We start from the raw sequence: 19,443 nt of genomic DNA, 5'->3' as shown, positions 1-19,443 counted from the left end.
CTTAGCATGAAGGGGAAGAACAGGTTCAGTCCTGGACTGAGCTTGCTTTCTTCACTGTAAAAACTGTACTTTAATCAAATATTTTAAAAATATTGATATTAATATTTATTTTTATTAAAAAACATAATTAAATAGTGAAATTAAAGAGTTAGGTATTAATACACACATTTAAAAAATAACCTGACCTTTAAACATTAAAATCTATTTCCTGAAAAGTTTGTAAAATATGACTGCGCTTCTTTTTCCCTTGATGTCTTCAGTTATCTCTAAAACTAGTTAAGCTAAAGGCTAAAGAAACCAAATTTGGTGCATAGGTTTGAATAGATAAGAAAAAAATCATAAAAAGCGTGTGTGATTTTCTTTAATATTATCAAAATGGCATCTATTGACTGCCAGGAGCAACAAACAACTGATAACTCTTAACCGTGACATGTTTGGCGCTTTCGGCTTGTGCAAGCGTATCTTTAAAGTGGTCGTGCTCGCTTATGAGTTGACCGACTTCATAGAAAAAATTACCATTGGAATTGCTATAAAAATAGTTATTATCTTGTAAAAGTTTTATAACCTAAGTAAAACAGCTGATGCCTACCAAAAGACAAAATGTTTGCTGCTTCCGGCTTGTGCAAGCGCACCTTTAAAATGATCTTGCTTGTTTATGTACTGATAGATTTTGTTGAAACAAGTACCGTTGAATTTGTAATAAAATTGTTTATATAGTCGAGGGCTAGTACAGTTTTTATATATTTTATTTTAAACATTTTCAATAGATGCCATTTTGTTAATGTTAAAGAAAATAACACAATTATTAAAAAAAAAAAAACTGTTCTTATCTATTCAAACCCATGTGCCAAATTTGATTTCTTTAGTTTAACTAGTTTTAGAGATAATAATTTTTTAATAAAAAATACAAAATGGCGGCTAGCAGCTAACAAGACATTTCTTGACCTATGTTTATATGAAATTAATATTACTTATATTATATTATATTAACTTGATAATTACTATCACCCAAAGAAGTTTGTGACATCCTTTTGTGAACACCCTGTATTTATATATATGGCAACACTATGTCACATGTAATCAGATTATTTTGGTGCGGGCTGCTTTAGTTACATAACATTGAATCTGCGCTACCTCTAATCCAGACCCAAAATCTAACGCCTTAGATAGTATTTGAAGAAATTTTACCAACAACATCAGTATTCTTCAGCAAAGCATTTATTGAACAATAACATTAGTTCTGCATTGTCTCTTAACAAGACTGCAAAAAATGTAAGAAAATACTGTAGGTACTCCATCTTTGTTAAGACTTGAAATAAACTCAGTTCAATAAATTGAAGAAAATGTTCTTTGCATATTCTTTTTTTCTTTATTTATTTGTATTATTATAGTTATATTAAGAACATTTATTTCCTAAACTGTGGAACTGTACTAAAAAACAAACCTGTCACTTTAGGAAATGGCCCTATGATAATGTGAATGAGGAAAGGTAACACCAAATCTCCACCCACAACGCTTACATATATATATCTTTTTGTTGATGAATTAGTTTTGGGTGGTTTACTACATTTGTTGTTATTTTTCTTGCAGATGTGAGAGTACTTCTGAATAATGATGTTCTGTTGAAGGAGGGAGCTTCAGGGTAAGATATATTTCTTTTCTTTGTTTCTTCTTAATTATTAAGCCCATGCCTAGATTACATTTAAACTTCAAGTGTTAAAAAATAAGTTTTTATCCAGAACATTTTTTAAGTGATTCAATCAGCCATTTTACTGTAAAAATATAGCTGTTAAAAATGTTAACCCACTTATAGTACCTTAATTGAATTTTCACACTTAATTATGTTGTTATTTTTTTAAGTGATGCTCTACAGCACTATTTTATCTTTCTTAAATCAATACTAAATTTAATGTGTTCTTAGCAGTAATATATATATATATATATTATTTATTTTTAAATAAACGTGTATCAATAATGTTTGTTCAATAAAACAAAAATAAAATAGTGTGGTATTGAAAACCTTTTCATTCAACCATTTAGTTATTATTTAATATATTTCTTTATTTTTACTTACAATTTTTAACATTCTCTAGGCTCATGTTTCAATATAAATGTTTGTAAGTCTAATACTGTAATTTCATAACTACCATTATCTGATCAGTTTACATTATCTTTTAAACAACATTAAACAATCTACAAAACTCATAAACACAGGAGATCTAAACAATAATCACTCCAGTGTAGCACTGGAATAAAATTAAAGCTGCACAGCAAAGATGATTATGTTATTGATTTGTAATGTACACACCAAACAATATAAGTTTCTTTTTTTGTGGTCTCCTTGGTGTTAATTTGTGAAGACTTATTATGAAACTCAGGTATACTATTATTATGTTGTAGCAGGCATAACACTTTTTTACATTTTATGACTGATATTAAATTTTATATAAATTACTTGTTAAATATTAAATTTTATTCAATTGAATGATATTCAAATAATAACATATCCTAGTGAAATGATAAATTTATTTAATTGAATAATGTAAAACTTGTTAATGATAATGTCAAAAAATTCCAATTGTTCTTGTTCACCACATTATAACCTACTGTTTAATAATCACTGATATCTGTGAATTACTTTCAGTTACCAACCAATTAAAATTAAGAAGTCTGATGGTAGTAAAACAATACAAATTTAGTTAGGCCTAGTGATATATTGGTACTCATGCCACAAAGAAATTATTGGGGTTTACATTCTGCCCTGAAATAAAAAAAATCTATGAAAGTTGACAAGGGCCAGTTTTTCCGAATTATAGAGTGATTAATATTGATACATTTAGCTGCAATGTGCTTGTACTTATTACATGATCCAGAGTTAAATAATGAGTGGTCTGCCCATTTTATAAAAATGTATATTTTTAAAACTCATGTCCAAAGAAATATAGTGTCATTCAAGTAAAAGTCTAATCCTTTTAGTTTTCCATTTCTTGATTTGAATTTTGTCTATGTCTTAATAACTATTTGTTATCTATGTCTTAATAACAATTTTATGTAATATTATTTTGGGTTGTGTGATACAGTGTACATTAAATAAATTCTTGTTATAGTGCATTCTCTCAATATAATAAGGACCAACTGACGCCTGTAAAAATAGAAAATAGTGTTCACCCTGTCTTGATAACGGAATACAATGACCTTGGAAGCTGCCGATTCTTTGACTCCCGCTCTAAACAATCGTTCAAGTATGACCATCTCAGAAAAGAGGCTACTGATTACGAGGTAAGTCTGATAAGTTAATTAGTACTTAATTATTGATTAACCCTGCGTCGGACGCATCACAGAGTTTTCCTCTGGGTTGATATATTTTAGTTGTCAGTAACGAGTATGTTGCGACCTTGATATTGATGTTACTTCACGAGCCTCCTTCCTGGAAGAGATTTTCACAACCTCCATCCTTGTAGCATCACTAGCACCAATATTGTTCCATAATTCGTAAAGAACTGAAGTATTTCTCCGTGTGTGCCTGTTCACGTTATAAGTTACCAGAGTAATTATCCGTGAATGCCTGTTCACGTACTTAGAATTGTGAGTTTTATCTGGTGTTTTAGTTCTTTTTTATGATTTATATTTTTATTGTGTTATATTTGAAGTGTGAGTTAACATTTTAACATATTAACATGTTTAACATATTAACATATTAAACATTTCACAAATTAATCATATATTGTGAAAATGGACTCAATTGAACGTTCTCACGATTGTTAGATAGTGTGGAAAGAGAGGTTGTCAGGGAATTATTTGCAAACAGTGATAAGGAGGATGTGGGTATTACTGATGCAGAAGAACTCAGTGATGCTGATATTTATAAAGAAATTGAACTCCAACATGATGAAGAATTAATTCCGTCAACTAAAAATTTTGTAATAAATGACGATTTCAATGTCTTACAAGCATTGCCCTTGGCAAAACATTTAAATGATAACATATTACCATGAATCAATGGAAAACTTGGGTACATAAGTAAAGGATGTGATATGTTGTGGAATGTAGAACCTGAGAGACAAGGGCGTACACCCAACAGAAATATTTTGAGAATGCGGATGGGTTATGTAAGTAGATCTGCAAAAATTATCCAAACCCAATTCAAGTGTGGCAAAATATATTTACAGATAAAATTTATAAACTCAATAGTAGAAAACACAAATATTTGGATTGGCAAGAACAAAGATAAATTTATTATAGAAAGACATGTAAAGCCAACAACTGATCAAGAAATAAAAGCTACCATCGGTATTATGTATATGGCTGGCGTAACGAGAAATTCTCATTGATTTCTAGAAGACCTCTAGGCTCAAGACAGAAATGGAATTGAATTTTTTCGATGTATGATGTCCATCAAAAGATTTAAGTTTTTGTTTAGGGCAGTTTGTTTTGATGATGTTATGACACGACAAGACCGAGAACAATTAGACAACCTGGCTGTTATTAGAGATTAGTTTGACCAGTTCATAGCTAACTGCCAAGAAAATGTTGTAGTAAACGAATTCCTTACAATTGACGAAATATTAGAATCATTTTGGGAACGATTTGGGTTTTTCAGATTTATATGAAGAACAAGCCTGTGAAATATGTGATAAAAATCTACGTTTTAGTTTGTGCGAAAACGTTTTATACGTATAATCTTGAAGTTTATGCTGCAACAACCAGAAGGTCTATAAAAAGTTGATAACTCAGAAAAAGAAGTTGTAATTCATCTTGCAGAACCACTCTCTGGCACAGGAGGTAACATCACAACAGACAATTTCTTCACGACTATTCCCTTATGTTATGAACTGCTGAATGATCATAGGTTGACTAGTTGGAACTTTAAGAAAAAGTAAACAAAAAGTTCATAGTGTTTCTTGATGTAAAACATCGACCAGTAAGAACCTCAAGCTTTGCATATAGAAAGGAATGCACAATTGTCTCTTATAAGGCAAAGAGAAACAAAGATGTTCTCTTGTCATCTATGCACAATGATGATATGATTGACTTGAATAACTACAAAGAAAGCTACAGTACAGCATTAATAACCAGATGGGGGCCAATGAGACTGTTTTATTCAATGCTTGGCATTGTAGAACTAAATGTATTCATCATCCTAAAAAGAACTTTGACAATTCAACCATGAAAAGGAGAAATCTATCAAAGATCTGTCAAAAAGTTTATGCATGGAATATGCTCAATCAAGGCTTTCAGCCCGAAATTTTCTTTTCAACATAAAACAGAGAATCTGTCAAATAATGAACATCCAACCAGAACAACAACCTCATTGACTTTCACCAGAAGATGGAATTACTTCAGGAAGGTGTGTTATTTGCGGATGGCGGAAGAATCGTCCATCAAAGACTAGATGCATCAAATGTCACCTCTTCATGTGTCATGAAAACTCTGCACCTGCCTCATGTGTCCAATGCCTAGCATCTCGAGACGTTACTGAAGAAATGCAAGTGAGCACTGACCATTACATTCAGTGAAGTTTATGTTTTCGTAGCCAATATTTGACACTGGAAAGACAATGTAAGTTTCTATTTATGCTGTAATCTTTACACTTATTAAATTAATACTTACTGCCGACAATATCATTTGACATTGTGCATGGATTTCTATAGACTGCCGACAATGTCTTTTAACGCCGCCAAATTTTACAATAATAAAAATGCAATTAAACGTATTTGGACTTTGTCATTGATAGTCATTCACTATTTCCATGTTTTTATTTCTTACTCTATGCATTAAGATCTGTGAATTGTTGTTGGCAGTCATCTGGAATATCGGAAAAAAGAGGTTTGTTTATGAACGCATCGTCACATCGGCCGTTTGTTGTTGTTCTGCTAATTCATCATCTACATTGTTATTGTTTTGCTTGCTGTTACTTTATTTTACAACGATTGTTTTGTGAGTAAATACAATGAATCTTAAAAGTACTGGAGACAATCAAGTGCTAAACGAGTTACTCAGCTTTTCAAGTGACAGTGAAAGTGATGGTTTATTCCAAGATGACACATATAATGATCCTGATTTTATTACCGATGGACTTCTTTGAGATGCAAGTAATTTGTTGAGATGATTTTTTTTACTCAAATAACAAATATAAACAAAATAGTAATAAAAACTTTTATTATGCTCTTTTGATAACTAAAAAAAACAATCAGGTAAGGCTGCAAGAAGAGACACTTCCTATCAGTGTAGCCAGTGCAAAATTGCCATTTGTAAAGGATCATGTTTCAAGACTATCCACATGAAAAAAATATTATAAAATAAGTGGATTTCAATTGTATATATGTGTAGCTATAGTGATGGTAATACCAATGCTGAATACAACAAATAATAATGAGAAATATATTTATTATAGACTAATACATGGTGATTTTTTTTCAATTTGTTTTTCTTTCAAAAAACCTTATGTTTTTAGTTTTAAAACAAGGCTTTCTGTTTGAAAATATTTATGCATGAGCATTTGTGTAGAAAGAGGAAGAACTCAGCTTAAAAAATAATTAAGTCCCATGATTTTCTTATTATTTGTTAAAACATTGTATTTATTTTAAAAAAAAACCATTAAAACAGGCGGCAGTGTTAGGAAGTTGTCAAAAATAGGAGGTGGCAGTGAAAGTTTTAAGATTTAGCTATCAGAAAGTGACGTTTACAATTTTTTGTTATTAAAATGCTTTAAATATTGTATTATTAGATGTATTTATTTCTCCTATTAATTGCATAATTTTTTATGTATAACACTATTCCAACTTAAAACATTGTACTTTTTAATTAATTAGAATATAATTCGAAACATGATGCTTTCATGTTTTTCATAGAGAAATAGTACTTACATCACGGAAAATATTCGATTATTAAAAACAATATATACATCACGTTATTTCAGACTAGTATTTAATTTTTAATTAAAAGATGTACTCGTTAACTTCATTGTACCTATTATGTACTTTTAATTTGCTCGTGTTATTTTAGACGATTATTAACCCTTTCCACTCTGTAGATGGATATATTAGAATGGTAGACTTTGACTAAAACGCCAAATACAGTTATATCCGATATTATAGATTATGTCTCTTAAAGAGATTTTAGTTCACAAAACACCTTTGAAATGCCCGGGGTGCACGCTCCGTGCTTATCACGGTTGCCAAGGAAGTATTTATAAACAATTTTCACTCTGAGGCAGGGAGAGCGCTCATTGTCTAACTCCGACCACTTGTTCGTCAGTTCTGCGTCTCCTACAGAGCCATAACCAAACATATCCATGGCGTGTATTACTGCTTTCTCAGTTGTCACGAGCGTGTATGGAATTACATTTTACTATGAAATCAAAATTTATTTGAAATGAATAGTTTTGTAAATAGTTCTTTTGTATTTTTATCAATAAATACGTTAATTTTAAAAAAATGCCCTGTTTTTTTTTGCTTTTACCTTTTATAGTTTAGTTATAATAAAAATTAGCTTTGAACTTAAAGAAACAACATTTTTTTACTTGTCTTGGCGTTACAGGAAAGTTAATGAATTTATTAGTGGCGTGTGAAGGGTTAATAAAAATAATAAAATGTAGTAAAGTTAATAGTTAAATAAAATAAAATTGTAATTGTTATTGCATACACTTTGAAGCCTATAATATATATATATATATATATATATATATATATATATTATATATATATTTTATATATACACACACACACACACACACACACACATATGAATAAACGTTTAGAAGTGCATCTTAAAATTGAAATAAAAGACATAAATAATTTAGCTGCATTATTTTGACACCTAGAAAAAACTCTGTAAGCACCCGATCACCTTAAATTTGAAGCGCCCGACGGCGGGTTAATAGTGATTGATTTTGAAAACAAAAATCTTCAGCATAACTAGGAAAAGGTTTGTTAATGAATCTATTACCAAATATCCAGTTGAGACAATAAAAGCTGTTATGCAAATGTTGAGTTTAGCTTAGTACAGCGTCTGAGATGTGACATTGTCACAGACTTGACACCTGGAATCTGGAGTCCACATCTGTCTGAAGGGATTCAGTAAGACTGAAATAATAGAGTAACTTGGCAGTTCTACTTAGTATTTGCCATGATTTCAGTATTCAAAATGTACTCTCAGCAACACAATGAGTTCTTAGGGCTAAACCCAATATTAGGGCTAAACTCAATATTCACTTTTAATCAACCCTTTCCTACTATAGCTGTGTTAAGTATAAAAGCTATTATATCCAGCCCTCGCCTCCTCCTCATCTCATCAATACAGTGAACCATTTTTAAATAATCCCAATGTTCACTTAAAACTGAAAACTGATGTTCACTGATATAATCCAAGAGAAATGTTCTTTATCTGTTAACTTTTTATCTGTGTTAGGGTGTTTTGTCGACTCTCTCAAAATTAATATTATTAATACATGAAATACTAATTTTATTTTTGTTTCAATAGAATGGAAATAGTACAAGTATTCTTATATATAATATCAATAATAATATTAGCTTTTCTTTTCTTTTAGATTAAGTACAAATTGCACCAGTATTCCTTTATATTATGTATTATGTATATTCCTTTATAAAATGTAGTTAGAATGATCATCAGTATTTTAGTATTCCTATTGTAGATTAGAGTGCAACAGAAATCAACACTATTGGTAGTATGAAATATGTACAGACAATGTGACACAGTGATAAATCAGTGACGTGGAGTTTTACCACTGTTTTGATTATATTAATTTTTGTGATTATTTCTTCAGTAAAATTACTTAAACAATTCCTTTACTCAACAGAGATGATACTTGGTTCTGTGTTGAAAATTGCCCTGTGGCATAGTCTGTGCTGGAAGGTTTATAGAAGATCCCTTCAAATATCTCTAGACACATTGGTATGTGTAATATAAATATCACTATTCAGTCTAAATGTATAATTTAGAGAAAGGCTGGAATACTAGGAATACTGGGAATTTAGGGGGGAATACTGTGTTAAGCTGATGCTGAGTTTTTTTTTAACATAATAAATTGTATATACTGTGTACAGAGTTGGGAACCAGAGCCTGGAACTGAGCCCTGGAGATTGCCTCTAGAAGAAGAGCTGGATGCCTACACACTCAGTCATTACAAGAATGGTGTTTCCAGTGTTTTTGCCAGACGCCAAGGTTCTGCTGTGGTTTTAACAGCTTGTATAGAAGATCACCAATTCCAGCCCAAAAACTATTGGTGAGTGTGGTGTGACATTATGTCTATTGTGTAAATGGTATCTCAGATGATACCTGTTGTGAAGTCGTCCTCTGCCACTGACACAATAAAAATAAAACTAACTTAGCCACTTTAACCAAAGGCCTCAATGATATGAAACTAGTCAGGTGATATGTCTCACAGGAGGTCTCCTTATTAGATCATAATTTTGTAAGGTTTGAACTGGGTGTGGCTTTAAAGAGAAATGTGTTATTAGATATATATTCATATCAGAAAATGAAATGGAACGTGAATGGTCAGCCCTAATGGTAGAAAATGCCCTAATAAAGGCCTACAAGCAAAATTGTCCTCTTATAAGCAATAGGCTTAAAAAAGATGTGCCTTGTTGGATATAGAGACTAGAATATTAAAAAAACTAAATGGTGAAACTCTTCAGATGGGTTAAAGAATAGGAGATTAGGATCTATATCATTGTGCTCTAACTGAGAAAAACAAGGAAAGAAATGAGGAAAAACAAAAGGAGAACCTGGGAAAAACTTCTGTAAAGATTGTCTATCACAAGCTGCTAGGCTCCAAAAAAATAATATAAAAATAAAAAATACACACACCCACACATTGAAATCATCCCACTAGCCAGTGTTACAATCACAGCCACTGCCAAATATCCTTTAAAATCCCAAGCGAGTTTTCCCTTGGGCCAAACAATAATTAACAATACTGTGTTAAGCTATTACATTTCCATGTAAAGCCTAAAACACACTTTATGCAGTCTTGCAAGTTTGTGCAGGTCCAAGCAAGCTGTAGCACCAATTAAATATTTAAATAAATTAAAAGAGCGGAAAACTTCTAGTAATTATTAAAGCAAATATATGCTCTTTGCAAAAGTGTGCAAATCAATACAGGCAATGGCAATGGAATGAGGTGAATTAATTTCAATAAATAATTAAATCTCCACAAATCTTAAATAATTTTAAAAGTTGAGTTGGAGCTTACCTTTGGTGGTCAACACACCTATCTATTCCACTCACGGCAGCGGCAATTCATACCGGTGACATGTGGACATGGGACGGCAACCTCGTTCTCAACCGGCTCCTCTCCACCATTCGCTTTTCTTTTCCTCTCCACATAACCAGCATGACACAGCTCAACCTTCATGGTGAGGGCTTCCCGCTCATTCTTGTTTGCAGGATGGTCACCCGACTGAGGAATCGTAGAATATGCAGGGATTCTCCCTGTAGAACCGGGAAAATGTCATTAACAACTTTATTTTCAAAGAACTATAAAATAATAAATAATTTGACAGCTCCTTAAAATCAAGAGTTTATAAATCCCAAACGACATATTCCCGTGTCGTGATCTGTGAAACTGTGAATGAAGATCGATGGTATGCAGCTGATAATGTAACCAAATTATTACCGTGTACACCGTGTGGTTACTGCAGTGTGTTTGAGCGAAGATATTTTAGCGAACCCCACCTGACTTCAGTTAATCCAAGGTGTCTCTACTAGTGTAGTGAAGTTTATTTTTGTTAGTTCTAACCCGGTGTTGCGTTAAGCCCTTTATATGTACATCATTTGAGGGTTAAATACTAGTAAGGGTGCTGTAAAGTGCCTTGTAGGACTAGGTCCAGAATCCTAGACTCTTCCCTCTGTATAAATGTATTAACTTAACACTTAAGTTTCGTATATAAGCACCTAAATTATCCAAGTTGCCCAAAAAAATAAAATGCTGTAAGTCTTTTCAATCTACCATTACTTGTAAAATATTTTCACAGGAACGGGCGCTGGCGGTCTCAATGGTCCATCACTGTGAATGGTGGCTCAGCAGAAATAAGGGGCATCCTCAAGGTCCAGGTCCACTATTATGAGGATGGCAATGTACAGCTTGTCAGTTCAAAAGACATCAAAGAGACACTTGTAGTTTCTGTAAGTACAGCATAAGACCTGTTATTGTTTCTCATTAAACAGCAAGATACTATCTTGACAACTCTATGATCCCATCATGATGCAAATTGAATGGTCATTTATTATTTACACGTGTTATGTTATTGCAGGTACATCTTTTTTAGTCTAAAAGTGATTGTAGAACTTTCTCTCTGGTGTTTACATAACACTTTATTTAAAACATCAGTGTATGTCTGAAGTTTATCTTTCCAATATATAAGTATTACTCCAGTATATTTCTCAGGTTTTAATTTGGACTGCATCAATGTTAAATATAATATTCTTGATACGGATGTTGTTAAATTTCTTAAAAATGAACTCACTGTAACTTTTTAATTTTATGGAAACTTGTAATGTGGTGTTACAATGTGACATTTCCAAATAGTGCTGTACTGTTTGTATGGCATTTGTTAAGTGATAAGGCCTATATGATTATAGTGACTAATGATGATAAAATTATTTCACACTACAACTGGCTATTGAGACAATCATCACTTTCCTGTTATCGTATCATGCTGTCAGTCACTGCCCTTTTCTTTGTTACTGGGTGTTCTAACAGTCACAGACACCCCACCCATCCTCCCTGGGTCTTTCTTATATGGGTAAGTTGATATTTTTTAAATTTTCTGTTCAGACATTTCTGGGTCTTCCTCAAAAACCCTAGAAATTATTAGATCTTTCCGAAAGTCATTTACTGCCCTGTTGTGTCAGGTTAGTTGAAGGGCAATAAACATCAACCTGCCACCTGGGTCCTGATGTGCCCCAGGGAAGTGTGTTAGCTTGTCCCAGCTCTCTGTAGAAGATGCAGATCCAAGTTGCTGGATTGCCTCTAATCACTGGAATTCCAAGGATTGAAAATGCAGATCAAGATGTCAATTTCAGCTTTCTTGAAAAACTTATGCACATCCAGTACAAATTTACTCTGGTTTAAAAAAAGATGAAGGATAAAACTGAAAGAATATTTTCCTACAGCTACAACCTAACCAAACCAAAGCTTGACAGGGAAAGACAACAGAAAACATACAAACTTGCACCAAAACTTGATTCAGAATTTGGCAAATAGTCAAGACAAGATACGGAAAACCCAGTCAGCCAAAGGAAAAACAAAAAATATGGTCATTGCTTCCCCTCAAGAAAATGACTTGAACACAAGAGAAAACTTGCTATTTATTAATGTAACCCAAATGTTATGCAATCTAAAATTAATTTAACCAAAACACCTCCACTAAATTCAATTTAAAAGTACAAAGATGGCAGATATGAAGGTTTCTTTGTTATACATATTGATTTTTTAAAAGATCTCCTTCTCAACTGTTTACTTCGTTCTTAAGCCAACAATCCCCTTCCTGTTTCAGTAACCTCTCATCAGGTTTTAATACAAGCTCTGAAGTACACATCAACCTGACAGTTATTTTATGGCACAGTAACAAAGTAAAAAGCAAATTTAGATAAATCCAAGACCTACATATAATATAATAGGCAATCTTTTTTCATTCACTAACAATATGGATAGAAAGATTAACAAAATGTAAAAACTGGAACATTTTTTACTAAGCTCATACCCATATTTTGTTATTCTTACAGAACATGGCTTGAAAAATAATACAATAATCCATGCAAACTTGGTTGACTAATTAATGTATCCTGGCTGTGAACGGGCCCGTACTCGATCGTTGCAACACTGCCTTCGGCAGTCTTATGAACAAAATCTATTCTATGGAACTGTGTTAAAAGTGTTGAGTACAGATTTACAAAATTACCACCCAGTATAATGACTTTAAAAGCTCCATAACATGACCAATAATACTTTTAACCGCTAGATCAAGAATAAACGTAATGGTAATTTGAACAACTTTTATTCCTGTTATTTTAAAATTAAATACTCAACAATATTAAACTTTTATATCTATGTTTTATAACGTCTTTTGTAACAATCAGAACACAAATTTCGAAGCTAATTTTTGGTGTCAAAATAAAAAGTACAGTTATTATTTTAAAATTATTTATTTTATATATGTTTAAATGCACCAGTAAAGAAGCTAAATTTAAATGATTTAATTGTAGCTTTACTATTTAGTTCATGGTTTATGTTCAAATTCGGCTTTTATACTTTTTTGCCAAAGAGCAGTAAAGAGGTAGGTGGCGGTGTATTCCCTCTAGGACAATATCTGTTGATACACAATAAATAATCACTCAAAATCACAACTTTATAATTACTCATGACTAACATAACATCATGTATTATAGTTATTTTAATGCTTTGAAAATATTTGATTATGATGAAAAATAAAATTTACAATTTTGCTGCACCCCAAATCTTGTCATCCTGTATGTTAACACAGAAAAGCACATGCCTAAATACAGGCCTGGTCGCACTGTTCTTACAGGCCTCAAATTACAACATATGATTTCTAGTCTACTTGTATTATTGGCCTCTGGTCTAAAGAAAAATATAATTCTGATTTTGAAATTCATTGTGGCACATTTAATAAGTGTTACAATCATGTGATAGGAGATGTTCTCCACAGATAACAACTATAATGTTAAGTCTAGCATCAATGGAAGACTAAATTAGTAAAGTATTACTGTGTTTTTAGAGTGAAGAACAGTCGGCGAAGGATTTAGTGAAACTGGTTGAAGAAGCGGAGAGCAGTTATCAGAAAGCTATCTCTGACAACTATCAGACGATGAGTGATACCACCTTCAAGGCACTACGGCGTCAGCTTCCAGTCACAAGAACCAAGATCGATTGGAACAAAATTGTGAGTTACAGCATTGGGAAAGAGCTCAAGAGTCAGTGACCCCCAAACATCTTCAGTTAATCCTTTCATTTCATGTTAATCTTGTTATGTTCAATAATCTTATGTATCTTTGTTTATCATTTCTGGGCCCGAAGCCCATTTGAATTTCGCTTTGTTGGACTGCTTGTTACCCCCGCGAGGCCGCTGATTGTAAATTGTTAGACTTTAAAGTGTCTAGTGTTATTACGGGCTGGTGGAGGTTTGTTGTTAAATCTATTCTGTTAAATGCCGTGGCTGTCGGAATCGCCTTTCGGCTGCTGTTTATTCAAACACACAATTCTAAAGTGCAGAAACGCTGTGTTCACTGATATGTGGCCAGTCATTCGCCACTCGTCACCGACTCTGGATTATTCATTCTTCTTGCCTACCTTTAACTTTTTTCTTATTTAAGTTATCAGAGTTTAACATCTTACTGTTTATGATTTAACATGCTAGGATAAATATATATATATATATGATTGCTGATAAATTTATATGTTTATTACATGAACGTTTGTGCAAACTAAAGTGATTGCTTGTTTATGTATTGTTCTGTTTATCTTAATTTTATTATTCTTGTACTGTAAATGTATTTGTTGAGATTTTATCAATGATGTAACCAAGTACTCATAAAACCAATGATTGTCTTTTCTTTGCTGTTCAAAGTTGTGCAGACAGGTCGTACAAAGGGTGTTCATGAAAAACCCTTAAAGAATTTTCAGAAATTTACAAATGGATTTCACATTTTAGAATTGTAAGGTTTAAATTTGACAGGACAATTGTGTGGAAACTTTTTGGTGTAATGCCCCAATACATATGAATTACCATAGTACTGTACAGGCAGTATTTTCACTAACGACTTCTTATTTGTTTCCTTTTTTTTAGTAATGAGTTTTATTAAATATGCTTTTAGCTCTCTCCTTAGTTACCAAAATACAATTATTAATAAGTATATCAATTGAAAATGGGGCCAAAATCCTATAGTTCAAATCCTATTTTAGACAGAAAAAAGTGCTTGGTATGGTTTTCAATGAAAGGTTTAACTGGAACCAATCAAAACAAGAAGGAAACCATTACATTAGTAGTGAAAATATTGCCTCGTGATGGTAATTCACTAAGTACTTATTGACATCATGACTTAAAATTACTATGCAACTGAGGAATCCTCTTTCAAAGATGTACTGTTTTTACATTTTGAAATTTCTGAAAAATCTCAATAACTCTTTGAGTGTATTACATTTTGTATGAAAATTTTCTATATCACTTTTACAATAATATTAGGTTTGATAAAAGTTGTTATTATATTTTTAAAGTTTTATTTTGGTTTTTTAACTCTGATAAGTATATAGATTAAAATGTTTGCTTTTATTAACATTTTATATGTGTAAAAATATATTTTCCATGTTATCACCATCTTGTAAGTATTCACTGGATGTATCGATTATTATTGATCATTGTGTTATTCATGAGAATGATTTTACTGATTCCTGATTATTTTGCATGTAGCTATTAAGAATCAATCATTAAACCTGAGTTACATTGTCAGATTTTGAGGTTAAGATTTTCACTGTTAGATGTCTTAATGATTTGAATGACAGTCTTCTATTCTTTTAACACATTCGTTGCGGCCGCCCCAATCCGGGGCCAGCGGACCTGCGCGCGCTAACTGCCCGATCTGGGCTGTCGTGAAACACTACACAGAATGCTTCAACATTTTCTGCATCCGTTAATCCAGATTATGCTTTTTGCCGCAGCGAATGAGTTAATGATACCTTTGAACAGCAATTTAAAAAGACTGAAATATGAGTTTTTCAGAGGTATATTCATATATTTACTGATCAATCTAAAACATTAGCTTTAAATATGTGTTTTGAGTTTGGATTGTGTTCCTCATAAGCTTTTATCTGGTATCAGTCTTTTATTGAACATTTCAGTTCAAATTGTCTTATTACCAGGGCTTGTGAAATATTGCAATTTAAATTCTTTTCTGTACTGGAAATTTAAACATTAAAAAATCTAAAATGATTTTATATATTGATTTTTGTGAATGTATTTAAAGTAGAACCGTGTTCCTACAATTAAAATCATACTTGCATTTATTTACTGTTGGAGATTTTTGTATGTCATATAGCTTAACAATAAATGACATATTTTATTTTAAATACTGCCCTATTTGTTAGTAACTAAATTTATGATTTATTGATATAGTATATTGAATACAATCGATTATTAAAGAAATTTTGTTTAAATATAGTATTATTTATTTAAAACCCATTGGTTAAAATGTTTTATGGCTAAAGTGGTTTGAAATGTTAGGCTGACCCCTCATACTGTTCATGTTTGATTTAACGGTAACATAACAAAACCATTTAGGTACCATTTATGAGTGCAAAAAGCTGGGTTTATGTCTCTATGAAGAAGAAGAGGAATATTCTTCCAGTCTGGTAAAAATAAGCCACCTCTTCTTACCCCATCTAATTATATAGTTTCTGTTAGTTTAATTATTGGTTATAATAGTATTTAATAATTAGTTATTCAGGACTCAGCATTGAATTCAGAATCAACAATTATTGAGACCAAATTTTGGTATGAGTGTCGTAATTGGAATCAAACTTTTTAGATCGGTCTATCCATAGGATAAATGGTGATACATTTTTTAATTAGGCTATATTTTTACTTATTAGTAACAAATAACTCAATGATCCAAGATAACTGGTCTAACTGCAGTCATGATTACAAATGAACAAATGCCATCAAACAATACATGATTGTGGTAAACTACTGTGTGTAATTCCTACTGATTACTTTTACTGCAGTTAAGTAGAAAATTAAGTAAAACTGAATTGAAGCATGAAACAAACTTAGCATCAAGCTATAACAGCTATTATACAAGAAGAAGAACAGTTTACTAAGTCTAAGAAATTATGCAACCTAAATATATAATTATGTTCTATAGTTCCAATAACTAAGATTTTTCTCTCCCACATTTTTCTGTACTGCGTATTCTGACATTTTTCTCCTGGTCACATGTTGAAAAATAATCAGTTTGTTTTTTTGTATGGTTGGTTTTGGCTTAAAGGAATGTATGGATTACGTGTTTACATTGAAGAAAGTCTTATAGCAGTAACCTGGTTTTCAATATCAATTAAAATTGGCATTGTAAGAAATTGTACTGAAAAATGCAAAACCAGTTTAAAAATGACAATCACTGCTTTTGAACCATAAAACAATACTAGAATAAAATATTTAAATATACAATTTTTAAAGCGCTTAATTTTAAGTATAACAACCAAACTTAAAATTTATAATGTAAAAATCTTTTTGATATATAATGAAAGGTCAGTTTGACATTCGAGGGACCAATAAACAAATTAGCCAATAAAAGAGAAGTTTTGAATAATTTCTTCTTAGTTATAAATTTTAAGTTTATAGATAGTTTTTTATAGATTCCACGTGACCTATCTTTCTCCTAATTCGTAAATGCGCTTCACATAAAATTCTTTGGGTTGATCTCAAAGCCACTTTTGCACCTGAATTTTTTATCTCTTTATTGGAATGAAAATGTTTCTCTCGTAGACCCTCTTTAAGGGGTCCTAGCAGTTTGAAGTCTGATGGGGTGAAGTCAGGGCTGTAGAGGGGAATGTGGAATAATCTACTCTAGTTTCTGACATTTTTTGCCAGCTGTGCTGTATGTGGACAGGAGCAAAATCACGCCTTCAGTCAGAAAGAGCTCAACGCGTTTTGTTCGGATGACAGGTCTTATCTTGTTTTCCACATATCACTTTAGTACTGGCTCCTGATTGTTCTTTGGCCTCAAGAAAATCACAATAATTTGGCTCCTGATAATCCCAGAATACTGTGAGCATGACTTTACCAGCAGATGGGTATGTACTGAATTTTTTTGAGATAACTCATGGCTCTGTTGTTTGTCTCCGACTCATAGTGGTGGAACCATGTTTCGTCATACGTTACAATTCTTTTCAAAAAACCTCCTCCATCGAATATAGATTTTTCAACTGTTGAGTAATTTGAAGCCAGGTTTCTTTGTGAGTTGTCTGGGCACCCATTTTACACAGGTTTCCTTGTGCTGCAGCTTGTTGTGATTACTTTTACGAACAGTTCCAACACACTTGTTTATTTTTACACTTGTCAGTCCAATAGTGATACGTCTAATGTCCTATGTGTCCTGAATGTGTTTTAACATTCTTTCGTGGCATTTACAACCTTCCTTACTTTCCCCGACAAAATCTGATCACGGCATGTTGCTCTTTCACGGTGCATTTCTCCAGTGGACTTACTTTTGTTAGCTGAGTAAATTTGAGGCTATATTTACAAAATTTTATTGATCGGCTGACCAGATGTCAACACAAGGTTTGTCAAATTTATGTCCTGAAAGTTTCATATGGATCAATTCAACAGTTTTTGAGTAGTAGTAATTTGTCTCGTTACTTATTGAATGACCCTCATAATTACAAACCATAACTTCCAGTGTCTATCTCAACGAAAAAAGATAACAGTTTTAGTACTTTCAAATCAAACTGCAACTGAAAATTCATAATTCAAAGACTTGTGGTCTGATTAATACAAACTGTTACATAGGGTAGGTAGGTACATGTGTACTGTTTTTCAGTATGGAGTTATTATATTGGGCTTGTAAATTTGTAAACCATTATTTTCAACGTTTAATTTTAAACACAGATTAATTGAGTAGGATTTGTTGGTCCATGGCCAGTGCACAATGGTCCAAATAGCATAATATATATCTAAGTGGATAATGTTTTTGATTGGCAATATACATATGCAGTTATTTTAGCTAGAGTAAAAGCAATCATCATAATACTATTTTAAAAATAAAGATTTTAAAATCAGATTCTAGAAATAACCAAGTTTAACACTGATAAATTGTATTATAATAAATAGTCCAGGTAAAAAAGAGAGTCGATTTTCATTGTATAAGCACACAACCTGGGATGTCTTGAAACTAATAGAAAAATTTCCCCTCTCCAAAGAAAACTGTCCTATTTCCGAAGAAAAATCTATCGTCAGCCGTGCAAGATTTTGTAGAGGTCGATATATTGGAGGGTATCAAGAGGGTTAAAAGTATCAAATGATGATTTTTTTTCTCGAATCATATTTTTCTTAGGTTTATACACTTAAACCAAGCGTCACACACGTAAATAGATGTATATAATGGTTAAATTTGTGATAGCTAACCATATACAGATCATATGGCAGAAATGTATGAATTTCAGTCTCTTTATCTAGTTGTCCGACGTTACCCTGAGAAAAAATTTAACTATGATACAATTTCATTTGTTTTTTCCTTTCTTAACAATTTAGGCATCCTTTGTTTCACTAATATCTTTCTCGCAATACCAAATCTCTTTTCAGCAACATGTTCTGAAATAAAACAAATATAAAAATTGAAGGTAGCTTGTTGGCGATAAATTTTTTGAAAATCTCTCAAGTAGGCTATATAAGAATTTGAAAAAATAGA

The 19,443-nt window shown here is 32.0% G+C and overlaps 1 protein-coding gene across 1 annotated transcript in view; it reads left to right on the top strand.

Annotated features, from left to right (window-relative positions):
- LOC124369004 (F-actin-capping protein subunit alpha) overlaps positions 1 to 16,195 on the top strand; it is a 38,793-nt gene extending 22,598 nt beyond the window's left edge. The window contains exons 3-7 of the mRNA XM_046826610.1: positions 1,591 to 1,642; positions 3,108 to 3,279; positions 9,066 to 9,244; positions 10,998 to 11,148; positions 13,764 to 16,195. Coding sequence (XP_046682566.1) covers positions 1,591 to 1,642; positions 3,108 to 3,279; positions 9,066 to 9,244; positions 10,998 to 11,148; positions 13,764 to 13,967 — 758 coding nt within the window. The 3' untranslated portion in view covers positions 13,968 to 16,195. The remainder of the gene's footprint in view (positions 1 to 1,590; positions 1,643 to 3,107; positions 3,280 to 9,065; positions 9,245 to 10,997; positions 11,149 to 13,763) is intronic.
- Positions 16,196 to 19,443: the final 3,248 nt, after the last annotated feature.

The sequence above is a fragment of the Homalodisca vitripennis genome, chromosome X (genome assembly GCF_021130785.1).
Source record: "Homalodisca vitripennis isolate AUS2020 chromosome X, UT_GWSS_2.1, whole genome shotgun sequence".
In the NCBI taxonomy this organism is placed as follows: Eukaryota; Metazoa; Arthropoda; class Insecta; order Hemiptera; family Cicadellidae; genus Homalodisca; species Homalodisca vitripennis.
The sequence above is the reverse complement of the archived record's forward strand: the minus strand, read 5'-3'. Positions and strand labels throughout refer to the sequence as shown.